Below are 21364 nucleotides of genomic sequence, written 5' to 3'. Positions count from 1 at the left end.
CTCACCCTTCCACCGTAGAATAGTGACTTTAATTGTTAGCTGCAGTGTATAGGTGTACTGTTGCCCAGCTCTTTCAACTGTTGGATCTTTCCTTACATTCACTGGTAATAAGTGTTAGTTTTTTATTTTTGCGAGTGTACTTTATTATAAGCGGAAGTGCGACTAATGGTAAGCATGCGAATTTAGTTTCTATAAGGATACAAACCTACAAAACCTCATGTGTCATGTACTCTTGTGAAAGAGTGACTGTAAGTGTCCCCCCTTTTGGAGTGTTGTTTTCGTTCTTTCAATCATAAACTCATTGCACAACTTTTCTTGCTTCATGATAGTTTCTCTGTCTCTTGTCTTGCTATTACCTGTGTGCAAGATAGTGATAATTATTTACAGTATGTGGTAGGCTCACCTGCAACAACAAGGAAGAATAACTGGTAAGGGGGAAAAAAGTTTGGCCTCTCTTCTCTACCGATCTCTTCTCCCTCCTCCATTCTCTTCTCCCTTTTCCAGTCTCTTTTCCCCCCTCCATTCTCTTTTCCCTCCTCCATTCTCTTTTCCCTCCTCCATTCTCTTTTCCCTCCTCCATTCTCTTCTCCTTCCTCCATTCTCTTCTATTCCTCCATTTTCTCCTCCCTCCTTCATTTTCTTTGTTGGGCATTTCTTCCTTGAGGAGACAACAATGAGGAATATAGTCAAATGGAAAGGCCTAGGCACAACAATCCCATGGGTCTTATAGTGATGATGATGTCCACCGATTGGCACTTTATGGTTAGTCAAATTAGTGTGAGCCAGTGTTGCAATTACTGCTGTTGTGTTTGGATCAAGTGAGCAATACTTCCTCTAATCAAACATCAGTACTGTAGGCCAGGGGACGGTGGAAGCGTATGCCCCAAATTTTCCCATTCCTCATTCTGGTTTGTGCTAGGTGCTGTACAGAACTTCCCCATCGACTGGTCCCTTGTATGTGAATGGTCCTACCTGAACTGATATAGTATCCCATTAAGGGTATCATGTCATTCACTCTACTGCCTCGTGCCAATACAGGGCTCATGCATCAGCTGGTACCTTTGGGTTTGGTTAGCAATCGTAAACCTGGTGTTTCAACCACCACTTACATTAGTTGCAGGTGAATGATCCTACCTTGGCCTAATAAAGGTATCATTCACCTACATCAAAATATTGATATGAAGTTCATGCATTTACTGATACCATTGGGGTTGGTTATTGATTGTAGGCTTAGTGTGTTAGCACTGCTGTTCATTAGTTGCAAGTGAAAGGTTTTATTTCGACTGATCTCCAGCACCATGTAGTAGGCCAGTATGGGTATCGTTGACACTACTACTTGTCACTGACCATTACCTGTGGTGGTGGTTCATGATTGTGAGCTTGATGTAACAGCTACTAATGTCGTCCTTTGAGCTGCTATGGAATTTCCTCACCAACAGAAACCTTTGGGGTTGGTTAGCCGAGTTAGAATGGTGCACTCTTTTTGCACCAGTATCAGCTGATTGATCCTTCTGAATCGAACACTAATTTATAAGCAGCTGATGGCAAGAATATGCTGTTTTGTGAAGCTATCCTCCTCGTTCACTTCCTCTTCTCCTTATTCTGAAAATTCTTTATCAAAAGAAGCAGAAGTTCAAAAAGTTCAAGAAAGCTGATTGCACGTGACAAAGGATTTTTATATTTTTGTTTTATCGGGAGAGAAAAAGATAGTTCCCACCTGATATCTGATCATTCAGACTTTGATTAAAGATGTGGAATCTATGGCCAGTTTGGCCACGGCAGATTACCTGGGGGCTGATGTCCTGTGAGGCCATGGTCAATCATGCAGGGCTGTTGACCTTTTGGATCCTGGACAATCGTTCCCTTACAAGGCTGTTCTAGCCAAACATGCTATAATCTGAATTTCCAAAATTTCACTCCAGAGGTTGCTAGTAGTGTTTCTTATAAACAAAAGTGGTTATTCTGTGATGGGTGGGGCTGGCTTCCCCGTCACATCTTGTATCATTTACCATCCACCTTTTTAAAGATTCAATAGCTGTTCCAACTCTATTGAAGATATATTCCTACTGTATTTTAAAAGACAAATTACTTTTAGAATTTGTTATATTTCACACTCCTGTCTTTTTAGGTAACTGTATACAAGCAAAGTGTCAAGCAGTTTTATTAGAAAACGGTCAGAAAATTCCTTGCCGTAGCATTGTGATTACAACGGGCACATTTTTGAGAGGCTCCATTAACATTGGTTTAGATGTCCGTCCTGCTGGAAGGATGGGTGATGCATCTTCTATTGGATTGGCAAAAACCTTGGAAAGACTTCATTTTAAACTTGGAAGATTGAAAACAGGTAAGTTAAAAATAGTTATTGAATAATTTTAGAACTAACTTTATGTTGTACTGTTTTTAGATGTATAATGAGAAAATAGCATCGTTACTATTTTGATATTGCAGTTTCCTTTCTCAGGTTTGAGAATATTCAAAAGCCTGAAGTACTCAAACCCATAATTCATAAGATTTAAGTAAAATGTTCTTTAAGGTTATTGAACTCTCAAACCTTGTGAACAACCTGCTAATTCTTATTTTTTTCAACACATTATGCTGCCTGTCTACTTTCCATGTGTGGTTGCCTTTATGGGTACCTTTTTGAAATATACATAGTAAATGATGGGTTTTTACACATAATCAGTATTTTATAAACTTTATTTGTAAAATAAAATTAGTTATTTCAACATTCACCTGAAATTCATTTGTTACTCATTCTTCATATTCCTATACAGTATGCTCAAAATTAAATTTGCTCTTACCTTTAGGTTATCAAACTGAAATACTACCTGAATATTATGTAAATTGTTCAGCTGAAAATTAATTATCTTAAAATCTACCACACTATCACTATTGAGGTAAGGTCCCAACAGTTTATCAAAATCACATTTTACTTCTTTCAAATAATGTTTAGCAAATAAAGCAGCACAACACCAATGTGAGGTGTTTATGACTTTCTACAAGGACAAATTCTTATTAAAACTTAAAGTAGTAACTATTGTCCTAATATCATGAGCTTTCACTTTTGAATCTACTAGATAAGCTTCTTTTAATTCAAAAGAATGACATTACTTTTATAAAATGGTTTTGTAGGTTTACTTATGCCCAAATACATTTATTTCATTTAGTTTTATCCATCATTCATTTTGCGATTATGGGCTTTGAAAGCACAACTTTGGTTGACAAACTCAAAACTTGAAGGATTAGTAGTATATACAGTATATATGACTATGCCTCCCATATCTCGGTAACTACTTGTACAGCTATACATGGCCATTGAAGATCATTGTGTTGGAAAGTCTCATTTTTGCTTTATCACACCAAAGGTTGACATCTATTTATTTGGTGTTTGTATTTTCAAAGTAAATATCGCACCTTTTTCAAGACCTTAGGTAGTGTGATTTTGTTAAGTTTTTAACTTAATGTTCAAGGTGTCTTCTAAAATAAGATTTTGTGTAATCTGTAATAGGATGATGGAGCTAGTGAAGCATCCAATGCTCTCTGTATCTTAATAAAGCAAAGTGGAACATTTACGTTCTTTTTTTTTGATAAATTGGTGACAGCACAAAATACTTATTTCAATAAATTGTTGACATTTGAACACAGAAAAATATTTTATGGCTGCACCAAATCACATTAGCAGAAATTTTGAAGCAGCTCTTTAACAAGGGACAATTTGATCTGTTTGCCTAGACCTCAAAGGCTTCTGTCTGTAAACCTAGGGAAGCTATGCATCTAGTTATGGCTCCTTCCCCCGTCAACAAGCAAGAATGTCAGGAATCTAAAATAGAGGGCAATGAACAGGAAAAAAAATGATACAATGACTACTAAATCTTATCAGTGATTTGTTCAGCCTTTAATCTCTCATAGGAGGAAGTCTTTCTCTTTGTTGGATACAGTGGGAAATGTTAGATGCACAACCTTGTGTTTGTCATGTCCCTTAGCACATTTTCTGATAAGCTGACCAACTCACTTCTACAACCTAGAGTATGACTAGCCTTCAAGGAAGAAGTAGAAAGTATAATAGATAAGAAGTCTATTGAAGAGATGAAATTATTTCTTCATGTTTTACAATAGGATTTTTGTGGTCCCCAAGTTGTCAGGGAGATGGAAACCAGAGCTGGATATATCTCATCTGATTAAGTTCCGTCGAGTTCAAAGTTTACCTTGGAGACAACCTTGTCCATTCTAGCTTATACTGTATAATAAAACACATATCTTCTACACACTTATTTTTATGTCAGAGTGCATTCAAAGCTGAGAAAGTTTCTGAGGTTTGTGCTCAAGGGGAAGTCTTCAATTGAGGTTCTTTGCTTTGATCTCAGTACGGTTCAGCAAGTATTCACTCTTATGCCTGCTCAAGTTACCAAATGATGTTAATTCTACAAGCACGTGGGATTCTTCTGCACCTGGATGGCTTACCAGATCTGGTTTATTCTTTAGTAAGTCTAGAAGGCAAAAATGATTATTTCATATCTACTTCCAAAGTATTTTTTTAATAATAACTTGAAGTTTATGCTCATTCCGACTCATCCCGTTTTGTATTTGGGAATGACAGTACTGTAGTGTTACTTCCCTTTAGGACTTTTCCCCTAGAGAATAGAATGAATAACCTCATCAAGTTTTTGGAAGATTTTCAGACACTCATCCAGCAACAGCCCTAAAAAGAGTTGAATCTCCTAGGATTAATATCTTCCTCAAGAGAAGTTTTTGCTTCATGCCCAATGAAGAGTAGTCATTAAACCTTATCAAGAAAGCTCTTATTCCACCGTGTAAATAGTTGGATCAAATGATAAATTTCTGGAGTAATCGAGGACTTCTTTCCTGGATAAATCTCAAGTTTGTAGTCCCAGACTTCATTTATTTACAGACATGTCCACAAAAGGGTGAAGAGCAGTTACAGGTTGTGTCCTGCAATTTGGGCTTTACTGCGTAAAGAGCAATTCTATATGTATTACCAGGTTTCATATCTGAGAATGACTTAAAATGTAAAAGTACCCTTAGATATTTTTTCTTTCTTTCTCTAATTGCCTGAGGGGAAAGAAATATTCAGCTTTTCTCTGTCGAGTTAAGGCCTGAAAGGAATGCTCGAAGATATCAGCTCAAATTACAAGAATCTCTGTTGCAAACTTGGAAATAAGTTTCTTCCTATGCCAGAGAATGTTATATTATTTTCATGAAAAGTTTAATCATAGGCACTCATTGTAACCTAGAAGTCTCTTCTTCCTTTCTTCAAGTTTGATATACATGGCTATATCTTTTAATTTTATGAGAACATCTTTCCTTAGGGAATGAGTCCAGTCCAATGAAGGCGTAACTCAGTTTTAACTTCCTCTTGCCTAAAGGAAATTTAAGGTGGTGTACTGTACATTATAAATCTTTCGTTAAGTGTCCTTGTTGCAACAGAGAACATAGGTTAAGAACGTAATATTTTGCAAAGTTAAGGGGTAAGTTTATGTTTTTAAGGTGGATAGGTCAGTACATTGACTTCTTTAGAGACATTCAATTGGCTAGGCCTTGTTTAGTTTGATGTTAGTGGTAGTTTTAAGGCAGCATAATACACTAAATGTAAAAAATTTTAATGGTGAAGTTCTTGCTTTGCAAGTCTTTTTCATTTTAATAGAGCTACAAGAGAATTTATGAGTACTTGATCAACCTCAAATTGCCTCGATGCAAGTTGTCTGGTGGTTAAATCCTGTGTAGGAGTCTTATGGAGTATTTTGTTATTCATCTCTTATTTCATGGTTTTTTTTTTTTTTTATAAAATTCCATAATTGTTTACCACTACCTACCATCTAGTCAGTGTTGGAATTATCTCAATGAATGTTGAGGAAGACTAAATTAAATAAACAGAATTTTTAAAATGAAGCAATATTTCAATAGGTAGCCTACCCATCATTCATTTGATCATGTAACCAAAGTTAAAAGAAACAGTTTTAATTGTTAAATACTTAAGTGGGAGTATGCCCAAAGTTTCAAATAAGGGCTTCTCTAATACCTCATTACAACATTCAGATTCCACTTAATTGTTTTTGAGCGTCAGGTTTTCAATAATATATGGCTTAACATTATTCCTAACGACACTGTTAGCAGATAAATTTGGGCCAAAATAGATCTATGATCTATAATTAATGAAACAGTTGAGTAGAGCCTTTTTCATATTCAAGAAACCACAAAAACGTAGTAGTGTTATTTAAGTTTATGTTTCTGATATCTTTATACCTTTACACCAATTATAAAAAGTATGTCGCTGATGCTGATATAACCTTTTTTTAGATCTCTTGGCTGCTATAATGGACAGTATAGACCATAGAGGGTTCTGGACTATGGAGAGTTCTGAAAAAACTCTACCTCTAAAGGTACATGAATGTTACTTTGAGTTATGAACACTTGAAAAATGGTAAATAACGAATAAAAAGCTTGGAGTATAGGCAGGAAAAATATAACACTGCTCACAGTAATAGTACTGCTTATATTAACTGTCTTTTGATATGCTGCAGGGTAGGTAATATAGGTACTTCTATGCTTCATACGAATCCTATAGCACAGCTGGACGTATGAGGATAAATCAAAATTAATGAAGAATTACATGAATAATCACTAAAATAATAGATGTAAATAAAATTTAAAAGTTCATTATGCTTCTCACGTCTCATACCTTTAATTAAATGCCACTGGACTTTAAATGGCTATGTCTGTTATTTCTTAAGATTTTGCCGCACAACTTGTCGGCATAAAAGATACGATACCAGAGATCACTTTGGGTGAAGTAAAACATCAAAACTTTCAAAAATATTCATTGAATAATTGGCATTCCACCCCCTAAGAGAGCCATGAGTGTAGTTAAATGCAGATGTAATTAAGTTTTTGTGTAATTTTATTTGGAAAACATTCAGATTATATACATCTGATGCTGTACTTTGGGTCCTTTAGGTGTTGCAGGGGATGTGTTAGCCTGAACTTAAGTGGGATCCTACCCTTATAGTATCCTGCTCTATAAGATTACTGTACGGTACAGTGAACCCTCGCTACTTCGCGGTTCGACCATCGCGGATTCACCACTTCGCGGATTTTTTCCATAACCCATATATATACAGTAATATATATATATATATATATATATATATATATATATATATATATATACAGTATATATATATATATATATATATATATATATATATATATTATATATATATATATATATATGTATGCATGTATTTTCAATATTAATCTTACCCGATGATCATGTAGCTGTCAACTCTGTTGCCCGACAGAAATCTACGGTCGGGATACGCCAGCGATCGCTATACAGGTGGGGGTGTACACAACAGCGCCATCTGTGAGTAGGTACTCAAGTACTTCTTGTCAACAAGAACTCAATTTTTCCTCTGTCGTGCCACCGGCAAGACCTACTAATACGCCGTCCCTAACTGGATTTGTTTTCACAACTTTTTGGTGAAGTACACTATTCCAGTTTTGAGCTTTCGCTATACAGGGGTTTTACCTTCTTTTCAAAACTTGAACTCGTTTTGGATAGATTTAATTTTGGTGACGAAGAGAGTATGGACTCTCTTTCACTTTTAAATGGCCGACCCTTTCCTTAGACGGAAGTGTTGGTGTCGAAGAGAGTATAGACTCTCTTTCACTTTTAATGACCGACCCTTCCCTTAGACGGAAGTGTGTTTAGGTTTTTGGTAATTTTGCTTAAAGTTATAGATTTATTTTATTTCTCTCCGCCATTTATAGGCCTCTTCGTTTAACTTTCCATTTATTATAAACTTATAAAAATTAATTTTTATGTTTGTTTATATGCGACCTTTCCTAATAGTAGGCGGTCCTTACTTGGAACCGAAGTTAATCAACATTGAGCCCGTCATATCGTATTTCCTGTTAAGAATTTATGCTATTTTAATTTTAATGTTTTTGAAAGAATTTCTTTGATAGTCTCGTACTGTTTTCAAAGATGAACTAACGTTTAGTTTAGTCTCCGCAGTTGTTGACGTTCAGAACGTTCAACATGCGCTCTATCGTTACGATAGAGAGAGAGTATTTCACGGTTTCACGTTGCAGTAAGAGTAAACCGATTCTAGCGTTTCGTTCATTCTTTCTTAGCTTAAATGGTTTTAATTCTAATAAAGGAACTTTTTATTTGGGAAACCTTTCAGTTTTTTTTTTTTTTTTTTTCCTTTAACAAATAATATATTTTAACGATATATAATTGGGCTCATCTCTCAGGTTCTAAGTCAAGAGAGAGAGAGAGAGAGATAGAGACGGAGGGAGAGAGAGGAGGATAAACGTTTCGTTCAAGCGGGTAACGTTGTTCTCGTTTTTTACTCTTCTCCCTAGTCGCTATAGGGGAAGAAGGTAAAACGTTTCTAGAGTTTTATTCTTGTTCCCAGGCTTTATGCGGTGAGAGATTTTAAACGTAGTTTATTTGATCTAGTGTTTAGTCTCTTTTCCAGCCACTGAATTCTTTATCTTTCATTATGTTTTTCTGTTACATTGTAAAACTGTTTTCGCAATTACTACCTTTTAATGAAGGATAGGATTGCGTGTTTCAGGTACAAATCACTTAAAAGTTTCGAGTTCAGTGAAATAAGTGCAAACAGAAAATCAAAAGTGATAAAGTGATATGCGCAAAGTGTTACAGTGTTGCGTTCGAGGGTTCGTTTGTTCGTGCCAGTTGTTCACCTTGTCCGATACCTCTTACAAGCTCCCAAGCCCAGGGGAGAAGTAATGTCGAAGGACTTATGGGTTCCACAGGCTTGATATACGAACAGACGTTTCCCTCCGTGGTTTCGGGTGTATCTACACACGTTGCCGACGTGATCACCCCACCCACACAAAGACGAGAGAGCCCATTTATTCCTCGTCTGCGGAAGAGGTTTCTCGCAGAAACCATGGACCAAATCTTGCAGCTTTTAAGTGCAAGTCGGTCCCTTCCGCGCAAGTCCAACGGCCTAGGTGTAGCCACTGGGTCTGTTCGGACTCGCTCCAGTCATCCGACGACTGCACACCTCCCAAGAGAGGCAAGGTGGTACCGCAACAGGCAGTAACTCCGTCTGTTGCCGCACCAGCTGTTTTAGACCCTCAGTCACAACGGACAGTAGCTCCGTTTGTTGTTGTCTTTCATAGACCCTTGTGGTCCATGCTGCAGACTATGCAGTCTCAGCTTGCGGCATTCATGCAGGAGTATCATGCTGAGAAGGTTAACACTGCACCTGTTAACCTACAACCCGCCGAGGTTGTGCGCTCAGCAGATACTGCGGCTGCCTGCTCCCACACTCCACCTGTGAGAGCTCCACCACCGATGCGCAGTCCACCCTGCCAGACGCATGTTCTTGCTGCTCCATCCGGACATGCGTGAGCTTCCGCATCAGCAGTGGGAAGGTGCTGTAGAGCTGCCGGGTTCCAGCACTATGCGGCTTTCTCCGCAACCCATGCAGCATGCTCCGCATACCATACAGCATGCTCCGCATACCATACAGCATGCTCCGCAACCCACCGCAGCCCCTCCCACACTCCAGCACTCTGCTTTTGTTGTTGCCAGCTCCCACACTCCGACTGCGGAGAAGGTTGACGTTGCACCCGTGGGCCTACACCTCCCACGGTTGTGCGCCCGGCATGGCTTCCTGCTCTCACACTCTTGTTGTGAGAGCTCCTCCACCCATGCACAGTCAACCCTGCCAGATGTATGATGACTCCCACACACAGAGCACTCCGTTGCCGTGCGTGAGCTACCACAAGCTGCCGTGTTTTGACACGGTGTGTCAGCCTCCGCAACACACTGTGGTTACCGCCACTCGCCCGCAGCAAACTAGTCAGTCAGGAGTTGAGGCTTCCCCACACAACTTTGGTTGTTGCCATCTCACAGACTGTCAAACAGTTACATGACGTTGCCTTCTGGTCTGCTACTTATACACCAGTGCTGTATGTCCTCACGCTCCTGTTGTGGTTGACAGTTCAGTTTTTGACAGTTCACAGACAGTCAAGCAGTTTCATAACGTTGCCTTCTGGTCTGCTGCTTTTGCACCAGTGAAACCCTCACTGAGAGAACCTAGCTTTTCTCGGATATGGTTCCTGTAGATGAGAAAGTGCTGTTCTCCCTCCTTCTGATATTCCCTTGAGGACTCTGTCATTTGGAGAGGAGCCTTAAGCTGCTTAGCCTCCTATGGACTTTAATTTAAGCATAACATGCTTCCAGGGAGGGTAAATGGTTCCGCTTCAGTCGCTAACCCCGTCTGTTGCCACACCTGCTCCCATAGACCTTGGGCTTTGTTGCAAGACATGCAGTCCAAGCTTAGTCCTTGATAGAGGATTTTTTACGGAGAAGAACCTTCTTGCCAACGACCTTCCTACCGGTTGGTTGTACGCCCTGTTGACGCTGAGGTATCCTACTCACGTCCGCCAGTTGAGATGGTTCCTCCACCGGTGCGACCCAGTGTGGGTTGCCAGTCGCACGTTGACGTTAAGCTACTCTCGGAGGTGGTTGTGGACGTTCAGTGTTTCACTGGGAAGACGTTCAACAACCAGCAGGGTGACTTGTTGTGACGCAGTGCGGCAACCTCAGCAACCCGATAAGGAGTTGTCTGTACTACCCAGACAGTCTAGACAGTTTCGGGTTGTCGCTGTTCTTCCTCGCATCCCCATGGTTGACAGTTCACAGACTGTGCAGCAGTACCATGATCTTGTGTCCGGCTCCGTCACGCATCCACCAGTGCGACCGGATTCAGCGAGTCAGACGTTGCCCACTCCGTTGCCGTTTCCTCATCAGTTTCGGATGAGGAACCCTCTGATGAGGACATGGCTGAACAAGAAGATCAATCCCCAGCCCTGCTATCCATCCAGAAGATGCTGAAGAAGGAATACGGCCCTGTCAGGCTGTGGATGAGTCTGGTTAGGACACTGTCATCCGTGGTTCAATTGGTGTCACTTGGAAGACTTCACCTCCGTCCTCTTCGGTTTCTTCTAGCTCTTCACTGGAAAAGGACGAGACACTAGAAGCGGTCTCGATCCCGGTTTCCGGAAGATAAGTCTGGTCTAACCTGAGGAAAGGACTTTATCAACCTTTTATAGGGTCTTCCCCTGACTGTTCAGACCCCCAACCACGTTCTCTTCTCAGACGCATCAGACGTAGGCTGGGGTGCGACCTTAGGCGGTAGGGAATGCTCGGGATTATGGAACTCGAGTCAAAGGACAATGCATTTTAACTGCAAGAAGCTTCTGGCAGTACGTCTGACCTGGAAAAGCTTCAGGTCTCTCCTTCTAGACAAAGTAATGGAGGTCGACACGGACAACTCCCTGCTTTGATGTTCATCTCCTAGCAAGGAGGGACCTACTCTCTGACATGGTGCGAGTTCGCTAGTGACCTCCTCTCCTGTTCAACAGGTCTAGACTTTTCACTAGTAACAAATTTCTTCCAAGGCAACTTGAATGTCTTAGCAGTTTGTCTCAGTAGGAAGGGACAATAATTCCAACATATTGGACCCTCCACAGAGATGTATGCAAGAGACTTTGGGTCACCTGGGGCCAGCCAACCATAGATCTCTTCGCAACCTCGATGTCCAAGAGGCTCTCAATACTTTGCTCACCTATCCCGGACCCAGCAGTGGTTCTTTTAGATGCCTTTCTACTAGATTAGTCTCATCTAGATCTATATGCATTCCCTCCGTTCTAGATTGTCAACAAGGTACTGCAGAAGTTCGCCTCTCACGATGGGACAAAGTTGACACTAGTTGCTTCCCTCTGGCCCGCGAGAGAATAACTTACCGAGGTACTTCGATGGCTAGTAGACGTTCCCAGAACTCTTCCCCTAAGGGTGGACCTGCTATGTCTGCCACGCGTAAGAAGGTACTCCAAGGCCTCCACGCTCTTCGTCTCACTGCCTTCAGAGTATCGAAAGACTCTCGAGAACTAGAGGTTTTTCGAAGGAGGCAACCAGAGCGATTGTTAGAGCAAGGAGAACATCCACCCTTAGAGTCTACCAATCGAAGTGGGAAATCTTCCTAAACTGGTGCAAGTCAGTATCCGTATCCTCGACCAGTACCTCTGTAACTCATATAGCTGACTTCCTCTTATATCTGAGGAAAGAGAGATCTCTTTCAGCTCCCACTTTCAAGGGTTACAGAAGCATGTTGGCATCAGTCTTCCGTCACAGAGGCTTAGATCTTTCCAACAATAAAGATCTACAGGACCTCCTTAAGTCTTTTGAGACCACGAAGGAGCGTCGTTTGGTTACACCTGGTTGGAATTTAGACGTGGTTCTAAGATTCCTTATGTTAGACAGGTTTGAACCACTTCAATCAGCCTCCCTGTAAGATCTCACCTTTAAGACTCTTTTCCTGATATGCTTAACCACAGCTAAAAGAGTCAGTGAGATTCATGCCTTCAGCAAGAACATCGGATTTTCATCCGAAACGGCTACATGTTCTACATCTTGGTTTTCTAGCCAAACACGAGCTGCCTTCTCGGCCTTGACCATATCGTTCGTTATTCCAAACTTATCGTATGGTTGGAAATGAACTAGAAATAGTATTATGTCCTGTAAGAGCTCTTAAGTTCTATTTTAAAAACCTTTACGGGGCCCGTCTGAAGCTTTATGGTGTTCAGTTAAGAATTCATCTTTGCCTATGTCAGAGAATTCTTTATCCTATTATTTTCAGACTGTTAATACGAGAAGCTCATTCCCTTCTGAATGAGGAAGACCAAGCTTGGCTGAAAGTAAGGACACACGAAGTTAGAGCTGTCACAACTTCCGTGACCTTTTAATAAAATAGATCTCTGCAAAATATTTTCGACGCAACCTTTTGGAAAAGCTAATCAGTGTTCGCGTCTTTTATCTTAAGAATGTCCAGTCTCTTTACGAGAACTGCTACACTCTGGGACCATTCGTAGCAACGAGTGCAGTAGTGGTGGGGGCTCCACCACTACAATTCCCTAATTCCAGAACCTTTTTAATCTTTCTCTTGAAATATTTCTGGGTTGTCCGGAAGGCTAAGAAGCCTTCCGCATCCTGGTTGATTTGGCGGGTGGTCAAATTCTTTCTTGAGAAGCGCCTGGATTAGAGGTTGTGATGAGGTCCTTTAGTATGGGTTGCAGCCCTTCATACTTCAGCACCTAGGAGTCGCTCAGCATCCTAAGAGGATCGCTAGGCTCAGTAAGGAAGACGTACTTAAAAAAAGCAGAGTAATGGTTCAAGTCGACTTCCTTACCAGGTACTTATTTATTTTATGTTTGTTATTTTTGAATAACGGCTAAAATAAGATACGGGATACTTAGCTTCTTTGTTAACATGTATGCTGGTCTCCACCCACCACCCTGGGTGTGAATCAGCTACATGATCATCGGGTAAGATTAATATTGAAAAATGTTATTTTCATTAGTAAAATAAATTTTTGAATATACTTACCCGATGATCATGAATTTAAGGACCCGCCCTTCCTCCCCATAGAGAACCAGTGGACCGAGGAGAAAATTGAGTTCTTGTTGACAAGAAGTACTTGAGTACCTACTCACAGATGGCGCTGTTGTGTACACCCCCACCTGTATAGCGATCGCTGGCGTATCCCGACCGTAGATTTCTGTCGGGCAACAGAGTTGACAGCTACATGATCATCGGGTAAGTATATTCAAAAATTTATTTTACTAATGAAAATAACATTTTATGTATATATGTATGTATGTATTTATGTAGGTATGTATATGTGTATACATATAAATATATATATATATATATATATATATATATATATATATATATATATATATATATATATATATATATATATATATATATATATATATATATATACACATATATATATATATATATATATATATATATATATATATATATATATATATATATATATATATATATATATATATATATATATATATATATATATATATATATATATATATATATATATATATATATATATCTAAAGTAGGAAGATGTGATGTAGTTCTAAGGAAAAAGTATGGGAAATATGTCTGGGTAATAAGCAAAGCTCTAGCTCCAGTTTGTTTCTTCATTATGATCAGAGATAAACGTAAACAAACCATTGGTTGCCATTTTTTATCGTGCTTTTTAGCATGTTTAGGAAACGCATGATATAAAATTGCCTTTAATATTTGTGCCTGTTTTAGTTTAGGGTACTGTAGTACATGCATTAAGTGTTCTGTACATTAAAGGGTAGTTTGTTAACAGTACTACGTACAAGGGAAGGTTTTAAAAGTCTGAATATACATGTTGAATAAATAGGTAAATATGGTGTCACTACTTCGCGGATTTTCACCTATCGCGGCCGCGTCTGGAACCTATCTACCGCGATAAACGAGGGTTCACTGTATATGGTATTGAGTTTTATGGAAGGTAGTAGTACACTTAGTTATGCATATGAGATGTACCTTTGAATATATAGTTATTGGTTGATTATTTTGCTAGCCTGTCCTTCATTATGTGGCAGGTCCTAGACACAGGGATGTTTACCTTTACTATATCATATCCTAGATGTTTTCTCCCAAAACTTGCACTATAAAAAAAAGGCGCCATTAATATCACTATTTTCAGAACTTCAACTAGCAAAAGCGATAGATGATAGGATTAGAATAAGAAGCAATCATGGAATTTTAACCTTACTTTATTATTCCATGCTTCTTTTCAAATGGATTTTAATATCTGTATAGAATTCTAGCCCTTTCATCCTATTAATAGTGGTGCTCAACTTATGATTACGGTTCTGTATTGAGGAAAAGTCTTTGAAAACTGTAAGGCAATTTTCCGATGAAGTGACACCAAAAGACCGCATACACACCCGTAAGGGAGCGTCAACAAAGCGGCTGAGATAAAACCCAACAAGGTTTTTGAATGAACGTGTGTCGCTACCTAGAAATCCCAAACAGACAAATATAATACTCAATTTGGGAGCATGGATCTCCAAAATGTTTGACATCTTCAAAAACACAAAATAACACAGAGCTATGAAAAACACATTCGAACATTCACGGGTGCTAACAAGGAATGATGGGAGAAGGTTAGGTAGTGTTGGTGGTGGGGGGGGGGGCAGTAGCTGTAGTGGGATTTTGAGGAGGGAGAAGTCTAATTGGAAAGGGATCTCTGGTAGTGGTATCACTCACCCGTTTTAATACCGACACCCATTTAGGGGTGAGCGAGCTGGATATATTCCTAGCATTCCATGCAACTTTTTTGCATGGTATATTTAGCAGTATTTATACCTTAGAAATGGTGCTTTAAGGAGCATTTCATGGAGTGACACAGGTTGGGCCCAGAAATAGATTTTTCCTTTGTCAAAATATCTTTTTTTATGAATAGAACTTACCTGACAGTTATATATATAGCTATAGTCACTGACTTTCGGCAGAATTTTTCAAAAATTGCGGCAACCGCCTTTTGGTGGTTGTGCGGTTAGGTGGTTAACAACCCTTACAGGGTGGTACTTGGAATCATTCCCGTTTTCTGTTCTTTAGATCATCTCTGCCGGCCGGATCGACAACATGTTGGTCCGTCATTAGAGTTTATTTTTTCGCTTTCCCTGTGTCGCTGTATCAGTCTGCTATTTGGTGAAGTACATTGATTTGGGGATTTGGCAATCGTGATTTGTTTCTTCTGTGTGTTTTGCTTTTGATTATTATAAGTGATAAGCTTCATTTTCGTGTGTGTGCAAATGAGGAATGTAAGGTGAGGTTGCCGAAAATGTCGGTAGACCCTCACACCGTGTGTTTGGGTTGTAGGGGTTTTGAGTGTGCACTTAATAAGATGTGCGAAGAATTCAAGGTTTTTGAATGAGAAGTATTGGTTGGCTATGAAGCGCTATGTGCGTAAACTAGAGCTCGATAGAGTTAGGAGAGCTTCTAGGTCTAAATCTAAGTCTGTTAGGGAGCTTAGTGTGATTTATCCTTTGAATCTGTAATTAATTCCTCTTTGGAAGTTGATCCTTCCTCTGAGGTAGTAACTCCTCCCCCTTCTACAGGATCCGTATCTGCAGATGACCCTCGGTACGCCAGGATGGCTGCCGAGTTGAAGGCCATTAAAGATCAACTTGTGGCTTTTATAGGTAAGCCTAGTGAAAGTGAGATTAGTGCTTGTGAAAGTGCAGTGGAGGTGGCAACTGACCGAACCTGTCATTACCCTAGGTCTAGACCTCTACCAAGCTCCCAGGACCAAGGGAGAAGGTACGTCGACAACCGAAAGGGGGTGAGAGGTACGTACCCTCGGTCAGTCGTCACCTCAGGCAGTCCTGTTGCCAATTCCCAGGCTGCTCTTGACCACCACGGAAAAGGTGCGTCGGACGTGATGGTTTCTTCCCCGAATCCCTCTCCCAGACGCAAATGGAAGTTTGAAGCGTCAAGACCAACGAAGAGTAGGTGGAACTGTGATGAACAGTCGCGTTCTCACTCTCCCGGTTCTAGTAGCTATGAACCTTGTCCTTCAGAGGACTATTTGGATTCCGTGCCTGTGAAGAGGACGAAATCTAGGTCTGGAAGTCGAGATAGAGCAGCTGAAGATCCTTCTCCTTCTACCAGTATTCGTCGACAGCCTTCTCCTTCGGAGCCGCAAGACCCAGCAGAAATTGCTAAGTCTTTCATGTCAGTCATGCAGGAACAACTTTTTTCGTTGGTTCAAACATTTAGCCGCCCTCACGGCCAGTCCGACAGATGTAAAGACGACTCGTTGACCATCAAGAAGTCAGCTTCTAAGAGGGAACAGAGTTCCTCTCATAAGGAACCCTTGCGCGCTTCTTCGAAGACACGACACCGCACTGCTTCCTCTTCTGCTCAGCGCCAGGACGATTCCGCCTCTCGCTCTCGGCGCCAGGACGATGCCGCCTCTCTCTATCGACGCCAGGACGATGCTAGCATGCTTCTCCAGGACGAAGCTTCCTCTCGTCACCTGGACGAAGCTTCCTCTCGTCACCTGGACCAAGCTTCCTCTCGTCACCAGGACGAAGCTTCCTCTCGTCACCAGGACGAAGCTTCCTCTCGTCACCAGGATGAAGCTTCCTCTCGTCACCAGAATTATTTCAGCCCTCTCTCTCGATGCCAGGACTCTTCCGCCTCTCGTTCTCGACGACAGGACGACTCTGCCTCTCGCTCTCGGCGCCAGGACGATCCCAGCCTGCTTCTTCAGGACGATACTGCTTCTCGCCGCCAGGACGATAGCAGCGCTCGGCGTAAGGACGCCGCCTCCTCTCACCGCAAGGACGCTTCCCCTTACCGCATCAAGGACTCTTCTAGCGCTCGGCGCCAGGACGACACCTACGCTCGGCGCCAGGACGCAAGCGGTTCTCGTGGTCAGGCTGCTTGCAGCCCTCTCCTTCAGGACGAATCCTACGATTTTCCTTTGTCGGATTCTAGGGAGCCTTCTTCTCGAACGAAGGATGTTGTAGAGGTGGATCAGGATCTCGAGGATGTCTCGGATGACAGAGACAAATCTGCTGACGCTGCTGGTGACTACAAGGTTCTCTCTCGCTCCCTCCTTGAACTGTATGGGGAGGAGTTCCAACCTTCTGCTCCGCGTTCTCCCCAATCTCAATTTAGCAGGAAGAAGGCAAAGAAACAGTCGGCCTTCATCAAGATGGAGCTTTCTATTTCTGCAAAGAAGGCTCTCGCGAAAATTGATGATTGGATGAAAGAACGGAGGCAAGCTGTTAAGACTTCCTTCTCTTTCTTACCAGCTCGTCTTGCTTCGAAGGCTGGCATGTGGTATGAGACTGGGGAACCTCTGGGTCTGGGAGTGCCTGCCTCCTCCCAGGGTGACTTCTCTGGCATCGTGGACTCTGCCAGGAGGCATGCTCTCAACTCGGCCTAAGTTATGTGGTCGATGTCGGAGCTGGATCACCTTGTCAAAGGGATTTCTAGAGCCTTTGAGGTTTTTAGCTTTTGGACTGGTCTCTAGGGACTCTGGCCAGGAAGAATGAGCAGATAGAAGGAACACAAGACCTAACGAGCATTATGTCCTGTATGGACAAGGCTCTTAGGGATGGGGCTAATGAGTTGACTTCACTGTTTTCAGCAGGAATCTAGAAGAAGAGGGCCCTGCTTTGCTCCTTTGCTTCGAGATCTGTGACTGTTGCACAGAAGTCTGAGCTACTTTACGCCCCCCTGTCACAACATCTTTTTCCTGAGGCCCTTGTGAGAGACATTACGCTTTCTCTTGCGCAAAAGGCCACCCAAGACCTCTTATCTCGTTCAGCTGGTAAGCCCTTGACTGTCGCTCCTTCCACTTTGAAGCGGGAGGAAAGGAAATTCCAGCAGCCCTTTCGAGGCAGGGCTCCTTCGAGACCTGACTTTAGAGGAAGAAAGCAAGAGTCAGGAGCAAGGACGAACAGAGGTTCGTTCTGAGCTCGCTCCAAGAAGTGAAGTACAAGTCCTCTAGACAACAATAGGGGTAAGACTGTCACGTTTTTGGCAGTCTTGGAAGAGAAGAGGGGCGGACACCTGGTCCCTCTCAGTCATCAAGGAAGGATACAAGATCCCCCTTCTGAAGAAGCCTCCACTCTCAGAGACTCCTCTAGCCTTAGTAGCGCAGTACACAGATCCGTTGAAACGGAAGGCTCCTCTGGATTTGGTCGACCTGATGCTTGACAAGAGGGCGATAGAACCGGTTCTGGATCTATCCTCCCTAGGCTTTTACAATCGTCTATTTCTGGTACCCAAGAACTCGGGTGGATGGAGAGCCGTTCTGGATGTCCGCTCTCTGAACGTCTTCGTGGAGGAGACGAAGTTCTCCATGGAGACGACTCAGTCTATGCTTGCATCAGTACGTCCAGGGGACTGGATGGTGTGTCTCGATTTGCAGGAAGCGTATTTTCACGTCACCATCCATCCGGCTTCGAGGAAGTACCTGAGATTTGTGATCCAGGGCAAGTGCTTCCAGTTCAGGGCGCTTTGCTTCGGTCTCAGCACGGCTCCTCAAGTCTTCACCAGGATAATGGCGAATGTGGCAGGCTGGCTGCATCAAGAGGGTATATGGGTATCTTTTTATCTGGACAATTGGCTGATATGTTCACGATCGAAGGAAAAATGTCGGGAGGACCTTCGAAAGACTTTTATGATGGCTCAAGAACTGGGCCTGGTCATCAACAGGAAGAAATCTCAGACCGAGCCGAATCAGACTATTCTCTATTTGGGGATAGTTCTAAATTCAGTTTTTTTTCGGGCTTGTCCCTCTCAGGAAAGACAGACCAAGTGCCTCGAGAAGGTCCAAAGATTCCTGGACAAGAAGAGGTGCTCAGCAGAGGAGTGGAGAAGTTTGCTGGGAACTCTCTCCTCACTCGAACAGTTTGTCTCGCTGGGGTGACTCCATCTAAGGCCTCTACAGCACTTTCTGTCAAAGGTGTGGAACAGGAAGACTCCTTTTCCTTCCCTATTCCAGCAGAGGTCAAGGATCATCTGATGTGGTGGCTAGATCCAGCCTTGTTAGGGAAAGGGATCTCCCTGTACAAGAAGAACCCAGACCTAGTGTTGTTTTCCGACGCGTCAGAGTCAGGTTGGGGAGCAACACTAGGAAGCAAGGAGGTCTCAGGCTCTTGGGAAGAAGATCAGTTGGGATGGCACATCAACATCAAGGAGTTGATGGCCATTCTTCTAGGGCTAAAGGCCTTCAAAGATTCGGTGTCAGGGAAGATTGTGGAAGTCAACTCAGACAACACCACAGCTCTAGTGTACATCAGGAAGCAAGGGGAACTCACTCTCTGTCTGTTCGAAACAGCAAGGGAGCTCCTTCTTTGGTTGAAGGAGAACAAGGTAGATCTGCTGACGAGATTTGTAGAGGGACAGAGGAATGTGAGGGCAGACATGCTCAGCAGGAGAGGGCAGGTTCTTCCCACAGAATGGCCCCTCAACTAACAGGTCTGTCAGTCTCTCTGGAGGCTGTGGGTGAGACCCTTAATAGATCTTTTTGCCTCCAACCTGAACAAGAGGATCCCCAACTATTGCTGCCTAGTTCCGGACAAGGAGGCTATAGCGGTGGACGCCTTTTTGATGGATTGGACGGGGATGGACACATATGCCTTTCCCCCGTTCAAGATCATCAATCTGGTCGTCGGGAAGTTCACCCTCCTCGATTCGGGATGAATGATCCTAGTAGCTCCATTCTGGCCAACGAGAGAATGGTTTACGGAAGTGGTAGACATGTTGATGGACTTCCCAAGAAGCCTTCCTGCAAGTCCAAAGCTGCTCAAACAACCCCACTTCGAGAGGTATCATCAAAACCCCCTCGCTCTCAAACTGACTGTCTTCAGACTGTCGAGAAGCTTGTAAGAGCGAGAGGATTTTTGGCGCAAGCTGCGAAAGCTATTGCCAGAGCGAGAAGTGTCTCTTCACAGAGAGTCTACCAATCCAAGTGGGAGACTTTTAGAGCTTGGTGTAGGCAGCACAAGGTTTCCTCATCCATTACCTCTGTGAGCCAGGTAGCGGTCTTTATATTATACCTCAGACAGGATGCTAAGCTGGCAGTGTCCACAATCAAAGGTTACTGAAGCATGCTCTCTACAGTCTGTCAGTATAGAGGCTTAGATTTGTCTCACAATAAGGACTTACAAGACCTCATGAAGTCTTTTGAGACAACCATACAGGTTCAGTTAAAGCCCCTTTCTTGGAACCTGGATGTGGTTCTGAAGTTTCTTTATACCAAGAGATTCGAACCTATCTCCCAAGCTTCTCTTAGAGAGGTAACGAAGAAACCCCTCTTCCTAATGAACCTAGCCACAGCTAAAAGGGTCAGTGAGGTCCATGCGATTGAAAAACAAGTAGGCTTCAATCAGAAAGGAGCGGTTTGTGCCTTAAGAATGGATTTCCTCGCCAAGAACGAGAATCCTTCAAAGCCCTGGCCAAGGACTTTTGAGATCCCTAACCTCACTAATCTAGTGGGTCAAGAGCAAGAGAGGCTCCTCTGTCCAGTTAGAGCCCTTAAAGCTTACTTGTCTCACACTAAGAATGTGAGAGGCTCTTCTAGCTCCTTATGGTGCTCGGTGAAAGATCCACAAAGGCCCCTTTCAAAGAACGCTTTGTCTTTTTTCCTGAGGGAAGTTATAAGAGAAGCGCACCTCTTGTGTGAGGAAGAGCATTTTGGCCTTTTAAAAGTGCAAGTTCACAAAGTGAGAGCCATTGCTACTTCGCTTGCTTATTGAAAGAACATGTTGATCAGGAAAACTATGGATGCAACGTTCTGGAGAAGCAACTCTGTGTTTGCCTCTCATTACCTCAGAGAGGTGAGAGTGGATTATGAGAAGTGCTATACCTTGGGCCCATACGTAGCTACTGCTTCTGTATTAGGCAAAGGAGTTACTACCTCCCC

At 42.3% G+C, this 21364-nt stretch overlaps 1 protein-coding gene across 3 annotated transcripts in view; it reads left to right on the top strand.

The window, feature by feature from the left end:
- Positions 1–21364, top strand: part of LOC137656232 (protein MTO1 homolog, mitochondrial) — a 141836-nt gene that overhangs the window by 44936 nt on the left and 75536 nt on the right. For all 3 annotated transcript variants that reach the window (XM_068390407.1, XM_068390409.1, XM_068390404.1), the window contains exon 5: positions 2129–2344. In XM_068390407.1, the coding sequence (XP_068246508.1) occupies positions 2129–2344 (216 nt within the window). The remainder of the gene's footprint in view (positions 1–2128; positions 2345–21364) is intronic.

Source organism: Palaemon carinicauda, chromosome 1, assembly GCF_036898095.1.
Source record: "Palaemon carinicauda isolate YSFRI2023 chromosome 1, ASM3689809v2, whole genome shotgun sequence".
Lineage (NCBI taxonomy): Eukaryota > Metazoa > Arthropoda > Malacostraca > Decapoda > Palaemonidae > Palaemon > Palaemon carinicauda.
This window is presented reverse-complemented; position numbering and strand designations above follow the sequence as displayed.